Source organism: Lactuca virosa, chromosome 7 (genome assembly GCF_052849685.1).
Source record: "Lactuca virosa cultivar CGN04683 chromosome 7, Lactuca_virosa_CGN04683_v6, whole genome shotgun sequence".
Taxonomy (NCBI): domain Eukaryota; kingdom Viridiplantae; phylum Streptophyta; class Magnoliopsida; order Asterales; family Asteraceae; genus Lactuca; species Lactuca virosa.
In genome coordinates this window covers 95,520,947-95,542,124 of record NC_136432.1, presented here as the reverse complement: position 1 = coordinate 95,542,124, position 21,178 = coordinate 95,520,947, and the positions used below count along the sequence as shown (strand labels likewise).

General features: G+C 40.1%; 1 protein-coding gene across 1 annotated transcript; it reads right to left on the bottom strand.

Annotated features, from left to right (window-relative positions):
• Nucleotides 1–14,924: 14,924 nt before the first annotated feature.
• Nucleotides 14,925–15,499, bottom strand: LOC145126948 (uncharacterized). The gene is made up of 2 exons (XM_079062212.1): nt 15,301–15,499; nt 14,925–15,232 (listed from the first exon to the last, which is right to left on the bottom strand). Exons 1-2 carry the CDS (start codon nt 15,497–15,499, stop codon nt 14,925–14,927), a joined length of 507 nt encoding a protein of 168 aa, XP_078918338.1.
• Between the last annotated feature and the right edge of the window lie 5,679 nt (nt 15,500–21,178).

Sequence of the window (21,178 nt, the reverse complement as noted above, 5' to 3'; positions counted from 1 at the left end):
TATGAAATTGCATGTATAATTAGAGAAAACTTAGATCCAAGGCATTAGGGTTGTACGTGCACCATAGGAGTGTTATAGTACCTAAAACCCAACAGTTAAGACCATGCATTAAGCCCTTTTTAATCGACCAAAGTATTAAAGTTTGAGACTTTATGGTTCCATAGCACATTTGAGTGGTGGATCGGAAGTTTGAGCTTAGGTGTTTGATCCATTAAGAACTTATTAGAATTTTAAGACCTGCAAGGGTACGCCCCGCGTAAGGCTGCGTACGCCCCGCGTTCGGAGTCAACCACCTCGTATTAGGTGAATGTGAGGCGAGGTACGCCCAGCGTACCGAAAGGATACGCCCCGTGTAAGTCTTTTGTCGGGCTTCGTACTTTGGGCTTCGGTTATTGGGCCACCTGTTGGGCCTTTATACTTGGGCCCTAATGGTCTATCTGGATGGGTGTGTCTTGGGCTAAATAGTGGACCTGACCTTTAAATAAGGCCCAATAAGGAGTTGGTCCCAATTTGGAAAATTGGGACAAGTGTGGGCTTGAAGTGATTTGGGCCTATGGATCAAGATTTGGGTTTGGCTTGCATTGGGTTGTGATGGACCGTCTGGGATTTAATGGTTTGGGCTTTTAGCTTGCTAGATCTTCTGGAGTGAAGGCCATTAGGCCCAATTTGGAAAATTGGGCCATAATTGGACTTAAGGAGTTTATTTTTAGTATTCGGCCTTGGCTTTAGGTCAAGCTTGAGGAAGGGAAAAAGGTCGTTTACCCTGATTTGGAATCATTATATGAGTCAGCGACTAGATATTATTGGATTGTCATTTTGGAATCTGCTAGCGCATGTGTGATAGCGGATCTGCAGTCAGAGATCATTTATGGAATCAGCTATTGATGGGGTGCTGTCTTGATGTGGCGGTTCGGGGATCCGACAGCCAGCAACCAGGGATCGTCTGTGTGGTTCAACCTTTCGAGGTGATTTTTCCTCACTATACCAACAGGGTCTAAGGAACCAAGGCTGGCCCTCTGGATTGTTATCCTGATTTGTTGTATGATTGAGTACGGTTATGATCTGTTAGATCGGTATCCTGGTAGATTGTCATGATCTGTATCATGGTAGATAGGATGTTGATATGCTTAGTGATCTGGTAGATCTATTTGACTGGTTGTAGACCGTTATATGATTATCTGTTATATGTGCACATGTTTGATCGGTGGCTGAGGCCTCATTGCTCTGTGCGTAAGCCAACAGGTCAAGGTACTCCAACCTGATGGTTGAGGGCTCATAGTATTCCATCCCGAGGATGATTGGACTCATAGTATGTATTCATTCCAACCCGATGGTTGAGGGCCTGCGGTATTCCAAACTGATGGTTGAGGAGCCTGGGGTATTCCAACCAGATGGTTGATTGGACCCATAGTATGTTGGCATTCCAACCCGATGGTTGATTGGACCCATAGTATGTTGGCATTCCAACCCGATGGTTGAGGGGGCTGGGGTATTCCAACTTGATTGGACCCATAGTATGTTGGCATTCCATCCCGATGGTTGAGGGGCCTAGGGTATTCCAACCCGATGGTTGATTGGAGCCATAGTATGTTGGCATTTCAACCCGATGGTTGATGGGCCTGGGGTATTCCAACCCGATGGTTGATTGGACCCATGGTATGTTGGCTTTCCAACTCGATGGTTGAGGGTCCTGGGGTATTCCAATCCGATGGTTTATTCCAACCCGATGGTTGAGAGGCCTGGGGTATTCCAACCTGATGGTTGATTGGACCCATAGTTTGTTGATTGTGATTTGTGTTATTTTGTGTGCGTTGGTATTTTAGGGAAACTCACTAAACTTGGTGCTTACGGTTTCAGTGTATTGTTTCAGGTGCTTCAGATGTTTTGGCAAGGCGAAGGCGTGACCGTACACATCCTCGCGTTTTGGACTTATGGTTTACGAGATACTCTGATAACGCTTATGTTTTGAAAACTGTGTGAAAATGATTCCGGTTTTAATTAAATGTTTTGAAAGCAACAGTTTTGTAAACACTTCTATAGAAAAAGGGTAGTTTGAAAATTTTAAATTTTACTGAAATTTTGTGTATGTTACAGCACACCATCCCAATAAGGAACCCAGACCCTCCGATGCAGGGTCAACAATCCACGGCTATCATAAGGAACCCAGACCCTCCTTTATAGCCTCGACATGAGCTTCCCAAATTCGTTCCAGCAATGGAGTAATCACTATCCCTGATCGGAGTCGCGACCTCCTTGCGGCTGAGAGCATCAGCCATCACATTGGCCTTTCCCGGGTGGTACAAGATCTTGCAATCATAATCCTTCACCGCATCCAACCAACGACGCTGCCTCATCTTCGGGTTCGGCTGATCCATCAAATACCTCAGGCTCTTGTGGTCCGTGTAGATAGTACAACGAACCCCATAGAGGTAAAGTCGCCAAATCTTGAGGGCGAAAACCACAACCCCCAGCTCAAAATCATGCGTTGGATAGTTCACCTTATGAGGCTTCAGCTGCCTCGAAGCATAAGCGATCACGCGACCCCGATGCATCAATACTGCACCCAAACCCGTGATCAAAGCATCACAATAAACCACAAAATCATCAACACCCTATGACAGGTACAGAATCGGCGCCTCATGCAATCGCCGTCTAAGAGTCTCAAAAGTTGCATGCTGCTTAGGCCCCAGTGAAATGTCACCGACTTCTTGGTCAGTCGAGTCAATGGAACATCAATCTTGGAGAAATCCTGGATAAATCTCCAAGAATAACCTGCCAAACCAAGAAAACTCTGAATCTCAGACGGAGACCTCGGAACCTCTCACTGCATCACGGCCTCGACCTTGGCCGGATCAACCAGAATACCCTACTGATTGACAAGGTGCCCTAAAAACTACACCTCGCGCAACAGGAACTCACACTTGGAGAACTTTGCAAAAATTCTCTCCATCCTCAACGTCTCCAGCACCTCCCTCAAGTGCTCCTCATGCTGCTCCTGCGTCTTGGAATAAACCAAGATATCATCAATAAAGACTATCACATACCGATCCGACATCGATCTGCATACGCGGTTAATAAGTGAAGGGTTTTGAGCATTCTAACACTCCTAAGGTGTACATGCAACCCTAGAAACCTTGGATCTATGTTTTACTAAGATACATGCAAATTTGATTTTCCAAGGTTCTTAACCTAACTAGCATGGTTTGGGGAACTTTGAAACATAAAAGCTAGTAGGAGAACATACCTTTCTTGTTGCTTGGATTCCTTGAAAACCTTGTGAGCCTAGCACCTCAAGTGTGATGCCTCAAATGTTTCACACAACACCACAACACTTGGAATAACTTTGAGAGAAGTCCTACACTCACTCAAAATCGGCTAGCCCTCTTGTTCTACACATAGTGTCGATTTTGGTAGCCCATGGGGTCCTTTTATATTTGTGTCACAAGTAGGGTTACCACATTTAAACCCTAATTGACATGGCTTTTCATATTCCATGATCCATGGGTTTATAACCTCCGTGGACTATCCAAGGAGCACCTTATGGGTTTTAGCCCAACTTAATATAAACCATGGATCATTTGCCCACTATAAAAGAATGGATGATTTACACAATCAACCCCATATATTTAATTAGTATCCTTTTGATCACCAAATTAATTCTAAATTAATTCTTGATCAATACTAATTAAATAATATTATTAATATATTAGAACTTATAATATATTAATAAACCATAAGTGTCCTTTGTAGAGAATTATGAACATTGGTTTGGCATGCGGAATTAAAGAACACACAATGAACATGGTGATTTGGGTGTTTAAGAGATGCATTCGATTATGTATGGTGTTACAAAAAAAAGGATCTAGATCTAAATCTACATAAATAACACACACTTACACACTCAATTTTACATCTCTCAAGCACACCTCCATAAGTGGTATGAACCCACCTTATATAGAGGTGTTTACATGTCTCTCTCTCACTCTCTATCTCATATCAAAAGGCTAATGCACCACATGCAAGTGGGTCTACAAAATTCAACCCATTTACAAAGTCATACATGGATAACTTTGCACCCAACATTCCCCCCCTCAAAGTTAGGAATGGATTACCCACTTCAAATCTTCAAAAATCGAGCAACTACGCGATCCGAGCCTCAAGCGTGACACATGTAGAGATGAACTTCAAATCTTCAATTCTTCCATGATTCTTCAATTTGGGTTCTAGGATGTGAGACCATACGAACCAAGCATCAACAAATGATCAAGAGCTTCTCAAACTCCAAATAATCACTCAAAAGTTGAGCATAAAAACACACCCCGAAAATCTTCATTAAGTCCAAACCCATCATGAACCGAAATCACTTCCAAATTTCCAATCGAATCATTTCATAAACTTCAAATACTCGAGGTCACTTCGGTCTTCAAGTCCACGTAATATGAAAAATTCAACTTCGAATTTCCATATAAAATTTCCCCCCTTTTTATAATCGAAATTTGATTATAAAACCATCAAGGAAAGAGAACGTGCTCTGTTCGGAATTTTTCGTGTCAAAACTCCCCCTTAACATGTGGCATAAACATTTTGCTTCAATCCGGAAAATCCAAAAAATCTCCAATTTTTAGCTTCGTTCACGGACCGCCTTTGACAAAATTTCTCAAAATTAGGTACAAATTGTCAATTTCAAAATTCTGCAGTGACCCGGTGCGCCCAAAACAGCAAAAAATGCGAAACTCTCCCCCTTTTTCGAAACTGGGTAGAAAGCGTCAATTCGCATTAACTGTAGGGGCCTGAAATGCATATTCTTCAATTTCTCAGCAAAATCAGTCCATTTTCGAATTTGGGCAAAACCTGCCAAACTTTCAAAACTTCAGGGACTGCTTTCGAAATTTCAACCTTTTGTCCCAAAATATCGAAAATTATCCCAACTGTCGAAATTGGACCATTTGTGCCAAACTGTCGAAAATTCAGGGACTGTTTTCGAAAATTCTTCCTCCTTTCTTCCAAACTATCGAAAATTACCCCAACTTTCAAAAGTGGGTAAAAACTGACAAATTATCGAAACATTAAGGACCAATGTCGAAACTTTTGTGTTTCCTTCTCCAATTCGTTCCAGTCGTTCCAGTAACGAAACCTTCTCCATTTTAACGAATTTTTTTTCGTTCATTAGTTTCAATCACAAATCCACAGCACCATTTTAACGAAACTTTTATATCTTCTTCAATTCATCAAAATCAAATACCATCGCCTTCGTTACTTAATCAAACACACCCATTTAACGAAATCACAACTTTTATTCTCAGCATACCAAATCAGCTTCCCAGTCGACTCCAAATCACCAAACCAACATCGACTCTTTGTTATCAAAACAGTAACATCAAACCAAAAACAAGGTTTCATTAATCAAATTCCAAATCACAGATATTCGTGTTTTCATTCAAACCAAAACATCACGTTGTTCGTCAATCAACTCCAAAATTAACAATCGAAAACAGACTTGTTCATTCAGCAACCACACTTCGCTTTTAATCCAAACCCACAAACAACCACACTTCGCTTTTCCCAGTCGATTTTCAAACATTGATTTTTTTTTCATCGACTCCCAAATTCACTTCCTTCGAAATCAAAAATCAAAGTCCATCTTCTGTTGAGCACAAATCGACTCTAACTTCTTTCTTCGTTGTTTCCTTCAAACCTCAATCAAGAACAAAATCAAAGCAATAGCTGTTCATCCTCAAAAGTTCTTTGACTTTTGAAAGTCAATTATCCATTCAATTCATCAATCATCGACATCGATCATACCATATATCATCCAAGAACTATCTTTGAAATCAATCGACCTAAGCATCGAATGTTCAACATAAAAAATCACAGATGTTGACTTTTTGGTTTGACATGATTATTCATCTATTCTTGAATATTCTTCATCAATCCATCAACCAAATTTCACAAAATCTTCAAATAAATGATCAACAATAAGATTCGAACAAACAAGATCAAGAAATTGATCGGATTATCATGAATAAGAGGATCTAGAGATCAAATTGATCAGATGAAGAACACGATATGGAATTCAAATGTGAAAATCAAGTTATTGTTCTCGGTAATCAAAAGATACATGAAATTCATTATGCACGAATTTATTCAAATTCAAAGAAAGAAAAAAAAATTAATCGAACAATTGAATTTGATGAAGAACATCATCTGATGGGTAAACAAAGCACCAACACGTATCACGATTAGATTTCAATGAATCAGATTGATTATATAATGAAAGTGGGCTTGGAATGGATTATGAACAGTAATCGAATTTTGATTTTGGGCTCAATTTTTCGTGAATAGTAACAGATAAGAAATTTGGATCAATTTTGGCTCATGATCATTGAACAGTAACTTCGAAAAATTTTGGAATTTGATTTTATTTATGAACTTTTGATCAAAGCAACAATAAATGGATCAATCAATAGGGTGAAAACGAATTTCTATCCATTGAGACAAAACGATCAAACAATCAAGAACACAACGCACGAATTCAATGAGATTAAGAGAGATCATAGAGAGAGACTCACCATAAATGCTCCAATTGTGACAAATTTAGCAAACCGAGAATCGTTTCTTCAAAAAATCGTGTTGATTTTCGAAGTCCCGCTCTGATACCAAATGTAGAGAATTATGAACATTGGTTTGGCATGCGGAATTAAAGAACACACAATGAACATGGTGATTTGGGTGTTTAAGAGATGCATTCGATTATGTATGGTGTTACAAAAATAGGATCTGGATCTAAATCTACATAAATAACACACAATTACACACTCAATTTTACATCTCTCAAGCACACCTCCATAAGTGGTATCACTCTCTATCTCATGTCAAAAGGCTAATGCACCACATGCAAGTGGGTCTACAAAAGTCAACCCATTTACAAAGTCATACATGGATAACTTTGCACCCAACATCCTTCTCTCATTTAGTCTATCCAAGTGTTGCAATGCCATGCAACCCAGATGGACCATGCCAACCGGGTCAAGTACATTCCAGAAATAGTTATGAACTTAGACACCTAATCTAACAGTCTCCCACTTGGATAAGTCTAATAACTATAACTGCAAGAATGACTTCAGGAACCGATTAGCAATCGTAGCTCTTTCAAAGTCTCGCGGAACTGAGTTGATGATGATACACCATTTAAGATAAGTGATCATATAATCCTCTGTTCTAGATATCAGCCAGACAAATACATGGAACAATGTCTTACTTATTGTCTAGTAGTTTGTTTCCCGATTTCCAATTTGTTTGACATAGAACTTAATCGAACACATCAATTTAGTTATGACCGGGCCCGGTACATAGGTCACAATAAAATCATCGAGGGGCCCAGATATCGCTTCTAATCCAAGAAGGAACAGATAAACTTCGACTGATATGCTTGTTCTACTACTTGTTGAATTATACACAACGGCACGTTTTATAACATCGAGTTACCAATGCGTTTTCGTACAATCAATGTATAACCAACTCATAGTCAACAACTCATATCTCTACGTTTGAAGACTTATATGATATTACCGTCTCACGATCACTCGAGATAAATTCCATGAAGTGATACAAGTGAGCATGGGTTGAATCCAATACTCAGAACTTATAAGCACTCATGAATGTTGTAGCAACTCTTGCTATGTCCAACACTTTAGACATCTACAAGCCAGCTTCATGATAGTTTTGATTCATATCTACTTCCAACATATGACCGACTGTGGAGAATTTGAATAATATGATATACCATAACATAATTATTCTGGAAGTCAAAAAATGCAAAATGAAATGATAGTAAATGATTGACAGAAGATAGCAACACTTTACTTATAAATAAACAACAACTTTTATTTATCATCAAATGTCAATTACACTTTACAAATTTCAAAGCTATCTAATTTCCAAAACTAATATCATCCTTTAGCCCTATGCGCCTCACATGCTGAAGATGTTTAACCCTACCCAGTCCCTTAGTGAGGGGATCTGCTGGGTTCTCATCCAATGATACCCTCTTTGCCACGAGGAGTCCTTCTTCTATTCGATGTCTGATGAAATAGTATTTTCTGTCGATGTGTCTGGATCTTCCGTGATCCCATGGTTCCTTGGCTAAGGCAACTGCACTTTCACTATCACAGAAAATCTCCATAGGCTTCTTTATAGCTGGTACAACTCCAAGGTCTCCAATGAAGTTCTTTAGCCATATAGCCTCCTTTGCTGGCTCGCTTGCTGCTATATACTCTGACTCGCAAGTTGAATTAGCCACTGTCTCCTGCTTGGAACTTTTCCAAGTAATTGCTCCTCCATTTAAGGTAAAGACCCAATCCGACTGAGAGCAGAAATTATCCCTATCAGTCGTGAAGCTAGCATCACTATACCCCACTACTCTCAAGTCATCACTCCCACCGAGGGTAAGGACCCAGTCCTTAGTCCTCTGCAGGTACTTGAGAATGTTCTTTACCGCAGTCCAGTGAGCCTTTCCAGGGTTCCCCTGATATCTGGTGACAATGCTCAAAGCAAAGGCCACATCAGGACGAGTACAAGTCTTAGAATACATGATCGAGCCTACAGCGGAAGCATACGGTACTTGACTCATCTCAGCCTCTGTACTCGGGCTCTGAGTCTTACTCAATTTGGCGTTACTCTGGATCGGTAACTCTCTTTTCTTGGAGTTTTGCATGCTGAACCTATTCAGTACCTTATCTAAGTAGGTACTCTGACTAAGTCCAATTAGTCTCTTACTCCTGTCTCTCAAAATCCTTATCCCTAGGATATAGGCAGCTTCTCCAAAGTCCTTCATAGCGAAACACTTCCCAAGCCAGGACTTCACTTCCTGTAGAGTTGGGATGTCATTTCCTATGAGTAGTATGTCATCCACATACAATACCAAAAAGCTAACTATACTCCCACTAGCCTTGACATATACACAAGATTCATCTTCGCTCCTCGAAAAGCCAAACTCTTTGACTTTCTCATCGAAACAAAGATTCCATCTGCGAGGTGCTTGTTTCAATCCATAGATGGATTTTTCAAGCTTAGACACTTTATTAGGGTACTCTGTACTGACAAAACCCTCTGGCTGACTCATGTAAACATCCTCAGCCAACTTTCCATTAAGGAAAGCGATTTTGACATCTATTTTCCATATTTCATAATCATGAAATGCAGCAATGGCTAACATAACCCTAATAGACTTAATCTTCGCTACTGGTGAAAAGGTCTCATCATAATCAACTACCGGAGTTTGAGAAAAGCCCTTTGCAACCAGTCGCGCCTTATAAGTGTGTACATTACCATCCATGTCGGTCTTCTTCTTGAAGATCCATTTGCACCCAATTGTCTTACGACCTTGTACGTTTTCAACCAAGTTCCAAACTTGATTGTCATAGATGGACTGTATCTCGTTGTCCATAGCCTCTCTCCATTTAGCAGCCTCAGGGCCTGCCATGGCTTCCGTGTAACTGTTAGGTTCATCCAGACTTACCAGTGTGCTATCACTGATAAGTGTATCACCTTCCACAGTAATATGGAAACCATAGTAATGCTCAGGTGCATTCCTAACTCTTGTGGAACGCCTCATAGGTACAAATTCGTCAGTCGGATCAACAGGAGTTTCCTCCTCAGGTTGATTTCTAGGGTTTGAGGTTCCTTCACCATTTGACTCTTGAATTTCTTCAAGGTCAATCTGCCTCCCACTGTTTCCTTGGCTTATGAACTCTCTCTCGCGAAAGACTCCTCTCCTTGCTACAAAGACCACATTATCATTAGGTCTGTAGAAGAGGTGACCAAAGGATTTATGTGGGTAGCCGATGAAAATACACCGCTCACTCTGAGGTTCGAGGTTATCGTGAGTCTCGCGCCTCACGAAAGCCTCGCAACCCCAAATCTTGATGTGATCTAGATTGGGAACTTTTCCAGTCCACATCTCGTGAGGTGTTTTGGCAACCTTCTTTGTAGGGACTAGATTAAGGATATGGGCGGCAGTCTCTAAGGCATACCCCCAAAATGAGATTGGTAGCGAAGCTCGACTCATCATGGAACGAACCATGTCCAACAAGGTCCGATTACGCCTCTCAGCCACACCATTCAACTGCGGTGTCCTGGGAGGTGTCAATTGTGAGACAATCCCACATTCCTTAAGATAGTCAAGGAACTCTGTACTAAGATACTCACCACCTCGATCAGATCGAAGCATATTAATGTTCCTTCCCAGCTGATTCTCCACTTCCAGTTTAAATTCTTTGAACTTTTCAAAGGTTTCTGACTTATGCTTGATTAAGTAGACATATCCATATCTACTGTAATCATCAGTAAAAGTCACATAGAAGCGGTTAACATCCCTTGTGGCGGTTCTGAAGGGTCCACACACATCAGTATGCATGAGATCCAACAAACCCTCACCCCTAGCACAAGTACCAGTGAAGGGTGACTTTGTCATTTTCCCAAGTAAACAAGATTCACAACTATCATCCAACTTTAGGTGAAATGACTCCAAGACTCCATCCTTTTGCAGTTGGCCTATGCGTTTCTTGCTTACACGTCCAAGATGACAATGCCATAATGATGCTTTATCCAAGCTATTGGAAGAAATAATACACAACACATTATTTCCTAGGTTATCAACAACCGACATAGTTTCATATACACCATCACAAGGTAATGCTTTAAAATAAAGAACATTATTAAAGAAAGCATTAATACCACCACATTCATTATCAAACGAAAAGGTAAAACCTTGTTTGTATAAACCATGAAAGGAAATAATATTTCTCGCCATTTCAGACGAGTAACAACATTTATTCAAATCTAATGTTAACCCACTACTTAGCAACAAAGAATAAACTCCAATGTTGGTGACAGGTGAAGCTTTCCTATTCTGCATGATTAAGTTTATCTTCCCATGCTCCACATTCTCACTTTTTCTTAGTCCCTGCAAATCAGAACATATGTGAATACCACAACCTGTATCAAGGACCCAATAATTAGAATAGGGTGAGTTATTAGACAATATAGTGTAAATACCTGCATGGTTGGGTTTTACTTTCCCATCCTTAACATCTTGCAGGTACTTTGGGCAGTTTCGCTTCCAGTGCGATTTTTCATGGCAATAGAAGCATTCAGCCTCTTTAGGGTTGGCAGAAGGAGTGACAAAACCTCTTTTGGTTCCACTCGAAGAGGATCCATCAAGGAACTTTCCCTTGGTGCCCTTCGAAGGGCTCTTCCTCTTCTTCCCTTTACCTTCCCTGATTGCCAAGACAAGGGCCGCGCTAGGAGTAGGAGTGGTAACAACCGATTTACCTTTAAGACCACTTTCCGCGGTCTTCAGAAATTGATCATAACACGAATGTAAGGAATGCAAAATGATGTCAATTGCCAACTCCTCCGGGAAGTTCACATTCAGTTTCAGCAAAACGGTCCACATACCTTTGCATTTTCTACATGTGGCCCGTGATGGGTTCACCATTCTTCATCCGGGTTGTTATCATGGAGGAGATGATTTGATACCGCTCTTGATGAGCACTTTGATGGTAGCGGTCCATCAAGTCCTGGTGCATCTCAAAAGGGTAATAGTCCTCATAGGACTTTTGGAGCTTGGCTGTCATCGTGGCCAACATGATACATGCCACTTTGGTGGCATCTCTCTCATGAGTATGGTATTTAGCGATCTCCTCAGGAGTAGCAGACGACTCATCAAGTTCCTTAAGCTCCTTGTCGAGTACATATTCCTTGTCCTTATAAAGAGTGACCATCCTGATATTCCGGATCCAATCCACAAAGTTGGAACCATCAAAGATGACTCTCCCACAAAGGTTCATGAGAGAGAAGGAGTCGGTAGGGTTTGATCCAGAAGCAGCATTGTTGGAAGACATCAGAAAAGAAAGAAGGACAAGTTTAGATTAGATACAATGATAGTCCTTAATAAGACACCCAAATGTAATATTAAGGCTAGGACCCAACACAATATTTTATAACTTAGAAGAGGGATGCCGTAATCCAAGCTATAAAATATTTGACGGTAGGTGAATGACGATTCACCAATTTCCACCATGAAAAATGAAATAAATTATTTGGTTTTGATTGGTTTTGAAACTCCTAGATTATTTTGAGATTCATTGATCTTTTCAATGACATGTTTCAATTTTGAATGTGCCCTTCAAGTTTTGTGACTGGGATGCCGAGGATCACAGAACAAGGTGTGAATTAACCATGCAAATTACTTGGTACTCTTAATGTTTATCACCTAATCGATGTGTCGGTTAACCACATGTGCTCCACCGATCTATGATAAACCTTAAGACACCTTTGCCTACCTTGTTAAGTCCATGTTAGTGTGCCGGTTAACCACACAAGCTCTACTAACGACTTAAGCAAAGTGAAAAGTGTAATTTCATGGGTTAGCACCATATTCACATTTTTCCTAAAGTAACTAAGATTGGGAATTTATAAAACATTTAGTTACTTTATAACCATCATACTTTTAATGAAGATTAAAGTCATTATCCTACCCGTTCAGCTAACGACCCTCCACCAATCAAGGAAGCGGTGGGTGAGAGTGGACACCCATTAAGCTGCCAATTTATATGCAACAACCTTATACCCCCCTTATAGACCGGCTTCGTGAATGAGGCCTACTAACGGTAAAACGACTTGTTCTTATACACACACACACACACACACACATATATATATATATATATATATATATATATATATATATATATATATATTATTAACTTATAATATTATAATGTACAAGGGTTGAATTTTGACTTTTAAAATTTTAGGGGTTGGAACTAAAGTTTTTAAGGTGACTTTACGTGTTCCAAAACTTGAGGGCAAGTTTTGTAACTTTCAAAACTTTTCATCTTTCATAACTTATGAGTTAATGGTTTATTAAAATGAGAAGCTCTTCATTTTATGTAACCTATGTGTCCATTAATGGACTTTAAAAGGAAGACTTTTTCTAATCCATAACTTGAGGACAAATTATGGATTCCATTAAAACACATCAAGATCAAGAATTAAACTAACAAACTATTTGCAAATAGTTCCTATGATCTTCTAAACTCATGAGTGTATGAACATTCATACCAATAATTTCAAGAATCATAAATAACACATAAAAAACTTGAAATTTTGATAATAGCCATTGTAAATGGATTAGCATAACCATTACACCATCTAAAACAAGTTTTATACGACCAAAACAGTTTAGGGTAATGTTTCTAGTCCATTTCCAGCAGCAAAACTCGAAAATCTGCATCCAGGGCCTTCTACTCGTCGAGTGCACGAACCTACTCGACGAGTAGGATGAAATAACACATGGACTCGTCGAGTCCCCCCGTGGACTCGGTGAGTTCACTCAGCTGTATGTAGAAATCTTGAGTTTTTTCAACAATTTGCATCAAGTATCAAGAAAACAAGCCTAGGCTCTGATACCACTGAAGGGTTTTGAGCATTCTAACACTCCTAAGGTGTACATGCAACCCTAGAAACCTTGGATCTATGTTTTACTAAGATACATGCAAATTTGATTTTCCAAGGTTCTTAACCTAACTAGCATGGCATGGGGAACTTTGAAACATAAAAGCTAGTAGGAGAACATACCTTTCTTGTTGCTTGGATTCCTTGAGAACCTTGTGAGCCTAGCACCTCAAGTGTGATGCCTCAAATGTTTCAAACAACACCACAACACTTGGAATAACTTTGAGAGAAGTCCTACATTCACTCAAAATCGGCTAGCCCTCTTGTTCTACACATAGTGCCGATTTTGGTAGCCCATGGGGTCCTTTTATAGTTGTGTCACAAGTAGAGTTACCACATGTAAACCCTAATTGACATGGCTTTTCATATTCCATGATCCATGGGTTTATAACCTCCATGGACTATCCATGGAGCACCTTATGGGTTTTAGCCCAACTTAATATAAACCATGGATCATTAGCCCACTATAAAAGAATGGATGATTTACACAATCAACCCCATATATTTAATTAGTCTCCTTTTGATCACCAAATTAATTCTAAATTAATTCTAAATTAATTCTTGATCAATACTAATTAAATAATATTGTTAATATATTAGAACTTATAATATAATAATAAACCACAAGCGTCCTTTCTGTCATTTAGTTTATCCAAGTGTTGCAATGCCATGCAACCCAAATGGACCATGCCAACCGGGTCAAGTACATTCGAGAAATAGTTATGAACTTAGACACCTAATCCAACAATGAGATCCATGAATGCGGAAGGAACATTGGTGAGCCCAAATGGCATCACCATGAACTCATAATGGCCAAAGCGAGTCTGGAAAGTTGTCTTCTGCACATCCCCGTCAATATTGGAAAAGCAAGATGCACCCTGAAGTTGGTTGAAAACATCATCAATCCTTGAGAGTGGATAACGGTTCTTCACCGTTACCTTATTCAACTCCCAGTAGGCAATACATATCCGATGGGATCCGTCCTTCTTCTTCACAAACAAAATCGGGGATCCCCAAGGCGAACTGCTCGGTCTAATAAATCCCTTGTCTAACAGCTCCTCTAGCTGTGTAGACAACTCCTGCATCTCGGGAGGAGCCAACCGATACGGTGCTTTGGCTATCGGAGCCGTACCTTGAACCAAATCGATCCTGAACTCCACCTGTCTCTCCGGTGGTACCCCAGGCAAATCCTCCAGGAATACATCTGGATACTCACGAACAATCGGCACATCGTCCCCGATCGCTTTACCCATATCCCGTATATCCATGACATAAGCGATGAAACCCGCACAACCCTAATGAAGGAAGCATCTGGCCCTCGCTGCAGAACACATGAACTGCCAATGTTGCGGTCTCTCACCCTAAATCACCTACTCTCCCCCACTTGGAGTCCGAACCCGAACTAGCTACTGCTCGCAGTCGATCGCTGCCCCATTAGGGCTCAACCAATCAATGCTCACGATAACTTTGTTCCCGCGCAAAGGAATGGGAACCAAATCTATTGGATACTTCTCACTGAACATTTGAAGTGTACAATCCCGATGAACCCTTGCGACCCTGACCGCCCTATCATCGACAATATCCACATCAAGAGGACGATCCAACTCCCCTGGAGCTCCAGCGAAACTCTTGCTAAGCGTAAGAGATACAAAAGATTGTGTAGCCCCTGGATCGAATATTACCAAAGCAAAAATACCGTTCATAAGGAATGATCCTAAAATAAAAAACATAAACATAAGAAACAATTCAATACAAATAAAGAGATACGGAGAATATACATACCCATCACAACTTCGGGAGCCGCACGCGTCTCCTCTTCCCTCAGCTGGAATGCCCTGCTCTTCACCGCTAGCGCATCTGGCCTGCCCTGACGACCATCAGTAATCCTCAATATCGCAGGAGCGGGTGCCAACACCAGTCCTGCCACAGCCAAACTCGGACAATGGGCCTTCTTGTGGCCCCTCGATTGCACTAAAAGCATATCCGATTAGATACTGGAGTGACGGGGGTGGTAGTAGTACAATCTCTGCTGATATGACCAGTACGACCGCACTTGAAGCAGCCAAAACCCACCCCTTTGCACGTCCCCTTGTGCGACTTGCCGCACTTGCCACAACGGCTACAACCATGCTTGCCTCTCGGTCTAGAATCAGATACCTTGGGCCTCATTCCCGAACCCTCAACACTCACAGTAGAATCTGGCTTCCTCTTCCTCTCCATCTCCAAGTCAATCTCCCTCTCCCTAGCCCTCGCTACCATGTCTTCCAGCGTCTTACAGCTGGATCGGCTAACAAACTGCCGACTGTCGCTCATCAACATCTTGTGATACCGGGCCTTCTTCATCTCCTCGTCCGCCACATACTGCGGAACTAGAAGTGCCCTCTCCCTGAACATAGCGGTGATCTCAGTCACCGAATCAGTAGTCTGATGGAGATCCTGAAACTTTCACGCCGGCTGGTGAACCTCAATCACTGGTGCATACTCGGCTCGGCTCGACACTAAAGGGGCTAAAATTTTTGATGTCATAATTTTTCAATTTGTTATTTGGAGAAAGTCTGTATTTAAGTTGAATGGAGTTTCACCACATTTATAACAAACATAACGATGATTTGCTTGTCTTTCATTAAATAAAATATAAATTGTAGATAATAAGGCTATGCTTGGCGAACGAGCTGAAAAGCTAGTTGTTAGCTGAAAAGCTATCTATTAAATAAAAAGCTAACTGATAGCTGAAAAGTTAGCTGATAAAAAATGTCGTTTGATAAAACTAACTGAAAAACTAGCTGAAAAATATAAAATGACTTAAAAGGACATTTAAAAGAATATGTTTCTATAAATAATTAAGGGGTATATTTGAAATTTTTTTAAAAAGCTCCTAAAAAACTAGTCTAAATAGCTTTTTTAAAAAGCTTGTTTATAAGCTAACTTATAAGCTATTTTTTGGTTTACCAAACATGACAACTTAAAAAAGCTCGAAAAATAAGCTAGCTTATCAGCTAGCTGTGGCGCGCCAAACACAACCTAAATCTTTAAATTTTAACGTTAAATCAACGTTAAATTTTAGCGTGATTTAATGTTTATATGGACATATTTTTATTTAAATATATATGTTTTCTACAGTAAGATCCAAATACCAGTTATTTATTGGATAAAAATCTTATATCCCATTTTTTATGAATTGGATGCAGAACCGACGAATTGGATATATCAAATTGGATATTTGAAATCCGGTTACATATCTAAAAATCAATTCATATTATTTTCCAGATTTCCAAAAAATCATGTCCTATTTATACATCTTTAGGTTGGAACCTGAAAGTGAACCTCTAGCAATCCTAAGTATATATTCCGAAGCATGTTGTTCTAAAGGAAGATGTAATCCGGAACCTGTCCGGAGTTGGAGAAAAGAAGAGTGAAGCATTTTGAAGAGGAACACATTCCGGAGCAAATCTTGAAGTCCGGAATGTGTAAGTGATCCGGATCAAACCTTCATCTCCGGAACAATACTTGTCCGGAATGAAGTCTTTATGTCTTTAGTGCATTTATTACTTTTGTCTTGTATGTGATGTAACGTTTCATAGGACTTAGTCTAAAGTTACTTTAGGACAATCAGAATGTCAGACTTATGTCTTTTGTCCGGTCCTATGTAAACATCTGGGTTAATTCGTTGTAACATTCTCTCCTTTAAATAGGAGTTTTCAATACAAGTCAACTACGGATCTTTCACTCACTTTTGGCATTTACTCTTATCACATTAAAAACATTCTTCTTGTTCTTCATTTATTAACTTTACCTTGATCATTATCTACTTGTTCTCTATTAATGTCTTGATCATTTGTTAAACTGATCATCTAAGACTTGACTGGTCTTTCCAGTCTCGACTTGAATATCCATTATCAAGCAGACATTGATCTCAAGAATTCACTCAAGGTTTGAGTTTTCAAACCTTGTCCCTGCGCATAGATCTTGTTCTCACAATTGATATCAGAGCTCGAGTGGTTGTCCTTTGAATCCATAAGATCAGATTATAGTTGGTTTGAATTTACCTTGGTACTTCAACCATTTCTGTGTTAAGGATAAAAGTTCTTCTATATACCATTTAAGCTTGAAGATATCTTGACTTCAATGGCTGCTTCAAATCCTCGTCAAATGATTTCAATGCAAATCACAAATAGCGTGGGTGGCCCTACACGTGCCCCATTGCTAGTTGTGGAAGAATATGATCATTGGAAAGTTAGAATGGAAAGGTTTTTACTAGCCAAAGAGAAAGGTGAACAAATCTGGAGATCCGTCAAAGAAGGCCCTCATCTTCCTGTAAGAACAGTTGTAAGAGATGCAGCTGCTCAGCTCATGCGAGAGGATGAAGCTCGTCCAGCCCCTCTAACTGCAGATGATATTGAAAAGCTGCATGCTGATCAAGTCGCCTTCTCAGAAATGGTGTTTGGTGTTCCTCCATCACTCTTTGGGCACATCAAGCTATGCAAATCAGCCAAAGAAATTTAGAACACTCTTCAGGATCTGATTGAAGGTTCCGAAAATATGAAGGACAAGTGCCTCACCTCGGTTGTCAATGACTTTGACACCTTCACCACTACTCCAGGTGAATCTGTAGCCTCAGCCTCCAACCGATATCGAATCGTTGTCAACAACATGACTGCTCATGGGATTGTTCGAACTCCTCTCGAGTACAATCTCAAGTTCATTAACAGCCTTGGTAAATGATGGGGAAATGTAAAGTCCTGTCTTCAAAGCAATGGTTCCTTAAAAAAATTGAAACTCTATCAACTTTTTGATGAGCTTCAAGGACATGAATCAAACGTTGCTCAAACCATAAGGGGACTTTCCGGAGGACCACTTACTCTCGCCACTTCCTTTGAATCAACCATTCCGAACACACCTACTCCGGAACCTTACAAACCCACTGTTCCATTAACTCAGTCATCCTTAACCTCCTTACCCACACACATCTATCCTGACGATGATTCCGAAACCTTGGATTCCGAACTCCGTTTCCAACAAGAATTTGCCTTACTCTCAATGAAATACAAACTACCTTTCAATCCCTCTTACAAGCCATACCAAAACAGATTCAGTGCTCCTCACCAAACCCATCCTCAACCATATTCCACTCCGGAACCAAAACAAACCTCCGAAAATCCTCCTGCATACAAGCCTAACCTCACTAAACCAAACTGCGCTCCGGAATCTTCTCAAAATTCCAAATCAAACAAACCAAAGATCTTGTGTCATAAATGTGGTCATGCTAACCACTTTGCCAAAGATTGTCTGGCTGATGCTCCACAAAAACCAAAAGTCAAAGACTCAGCTTACTATGCCCGAAGAGCACAAGAAATTGCTGAAAGTGAGAAGGCATTTGTTACTACGGTTTCAAGAGATATCAAAGGATATTGGTCATCCGGAGATGATAAAGATGTGGTGACTGGAAGAAACATGTGTTTGATGGAAAGACAAACGGTTGAATGTGATGAAGGTTATTGGTCCTCTGGGTCCGAAGATGAAGATGATGTTGCTGAACCTCACTACTGCTACATGGCCACTAACGATCCACCAGGTCGAAGCATCGTTCATCACGTAAAATCCATGATCTCTGATAATAATTTTGATTTGACTTTATGTGAACCTTATCTGACCCAGATCCAAACAGATATGAACACCATCTATAAAGCCTATGAGTCTGCCATAGAAGCCAGTGAGAAGAAGGACTGTGAACTAAGTCGTCTTAGATTACGTTTTGAGGATAAGAAATTGAAAATCGAGTCTCTAGAGCATGAACTTGTAATGTCAAAAGATGAGTGTATCATTTTGAAAGATAAATGTGAAATCACCTATTCTGAACGAAATATTTTGATTTCTGATAACAAACGTCTCAATGCTAAAATAGATGTTTTGCATAACTCTGTAGACATGCTTGAAGTTGACATTCGGATGACTCATAACTTTCATCATCCATGGTCCAAAGCTCCTGGTCTCGGAAGCGAGTTTCTGAAACCAATTGTTAGTCCCCTGAAGTAATTGCAAAATTTGACATTAATGGGAGAAGTTTCGAACATTAAACATTCGGACACCCCTGTTTCTCCCTTGTCACCCCTTCTGGAGGCTAAAAGACCTTTTGAGTCCCTAATTCCTGAGTTCCAACCAATAGTTGTCAAATGTCCTGATTCCACGCCTCTTCCACCTCTGATAAACCTGGACCTGAATCGAACCACGGAATATCATTATAGTCTTCCAAATTGTGTAGACTATGTTCCTAAAATTAATCACGTAAACAACTGTGTAATTGAGGAAATCATTCCGGAAACAACTGAAGTTAATGCCTCGGAATTTGTATGGGCATCTTTAGATGATAAAGTTGATGTCTCAAGCAATGTGTCCTCTGATTCATGTGAATCGGACTCATTAGTTCTTTCAAAGACCAAATTGGTTCCCATTACTCCTGAGTTTACAAATCCATCCAAAGGACAAACCTCTAGATCCTCTCCTCATCCTAAGAGAAAACCAATGCTGAATAGAAAAGATGTTGTAGATCCCAAGGTAGAAGCTAGAAATGCTTACAAAAAGGAAGTTAAGACTAGACAAAATTTCAGGTTCCTTGCTAACTCTAAACCAAATTCATCCCGGAATCCTCATGTCTCCACTCATAGTCAAGTTCTTTTGTTCCCACAAGGATCCTAAAAAGACCTTCCGAACCTCTTGTTCATCCGGAACCTAAGGAAGTCATTAACTCCAAATCACCCCAAGCTCATGTTAATGTCAATGTCAAAACCATCTGAAATACTTCGTCGGCACCTCGAAATGTTTCATCTGTCTTTATTGCAAAATCTGATGGCACAATTTTTAAAACGAGAATTTCAAGAAACAATGTGTCATCAAACCAATCCACAAGTTCAAAAACCACTGTTTCAAAATCGTCAAACAAAAATATTGTGTGGAATATCAAAACATCTGTCAACAAAACAACAATCCTGTAGATAACAAAAATTGTCAATCCTTCGGATACCAAAGATCCGAAGAAGTCAGCTCCGAACCCACAAGTAGTTGAATATGACTACTGGATAGATGAAAAGACATTAGCATTCTGTCTATTTCCAAAGAATTCAAGTAATATCACCCAGAAACACAAAGTTGTTCCCAAGTCACAATCTAAGTCCAAAGCCCATGCCCACGTCCCAAAGTCTAACTCGGAGCCTAAAAACTCCATTGCTCACTAATTTTGCAGGCACTTTGTGCTTCGGAGCAAGAAACAATATGGTATATTGATAGTGCTTGCTCCATGCACATGACGGGGCAGAAGGATTTTCTGCGAGATCTAAAGCTTTCTCCAAATGCTGGTTACGTGACATATGGCAACAACTCCAATTCTCAAATTCGTGGTTATGGAACTCTCACCAATGGAAACTTCTCTATTTCACAAGTTGCTTATGTAGCTGATTTGAAACATAATTTGATAAGTGTTGCTCAGGTCACTCACTCAAGTCGACGTATGGAATTTTGCAAAAAGTATAGCTATGTGATGACTGAAGACCGAAAAGAATGTTTGATAAAGTCACTTCGCAACAATAACATGTATCCGCTTGACATCAACATGATTATTGGCAAACCGCAACTATGTCTTCTCTCCAAAGTTGTTCCTGACGTCAGT

What these genes read in the sequence shown, in the direction of transcription:
- LOC145126948 (XM_079062212.1), bottom strand. Translation starts at nt 15,499, where the DNA reads ATGCTTTTAGTGCAATCGAGGGGCCACAAGAAGGCCCATTGTCCGAGT. An exon ending in GGCTCCCGAAGTTGTGATGG is followed by an intron (nt 15,233 to 15,300) that starts GTATGTATATTC and finishes TTTTTATTTTAG; the next exon opens with GATCATTCCTTATGAACGGT.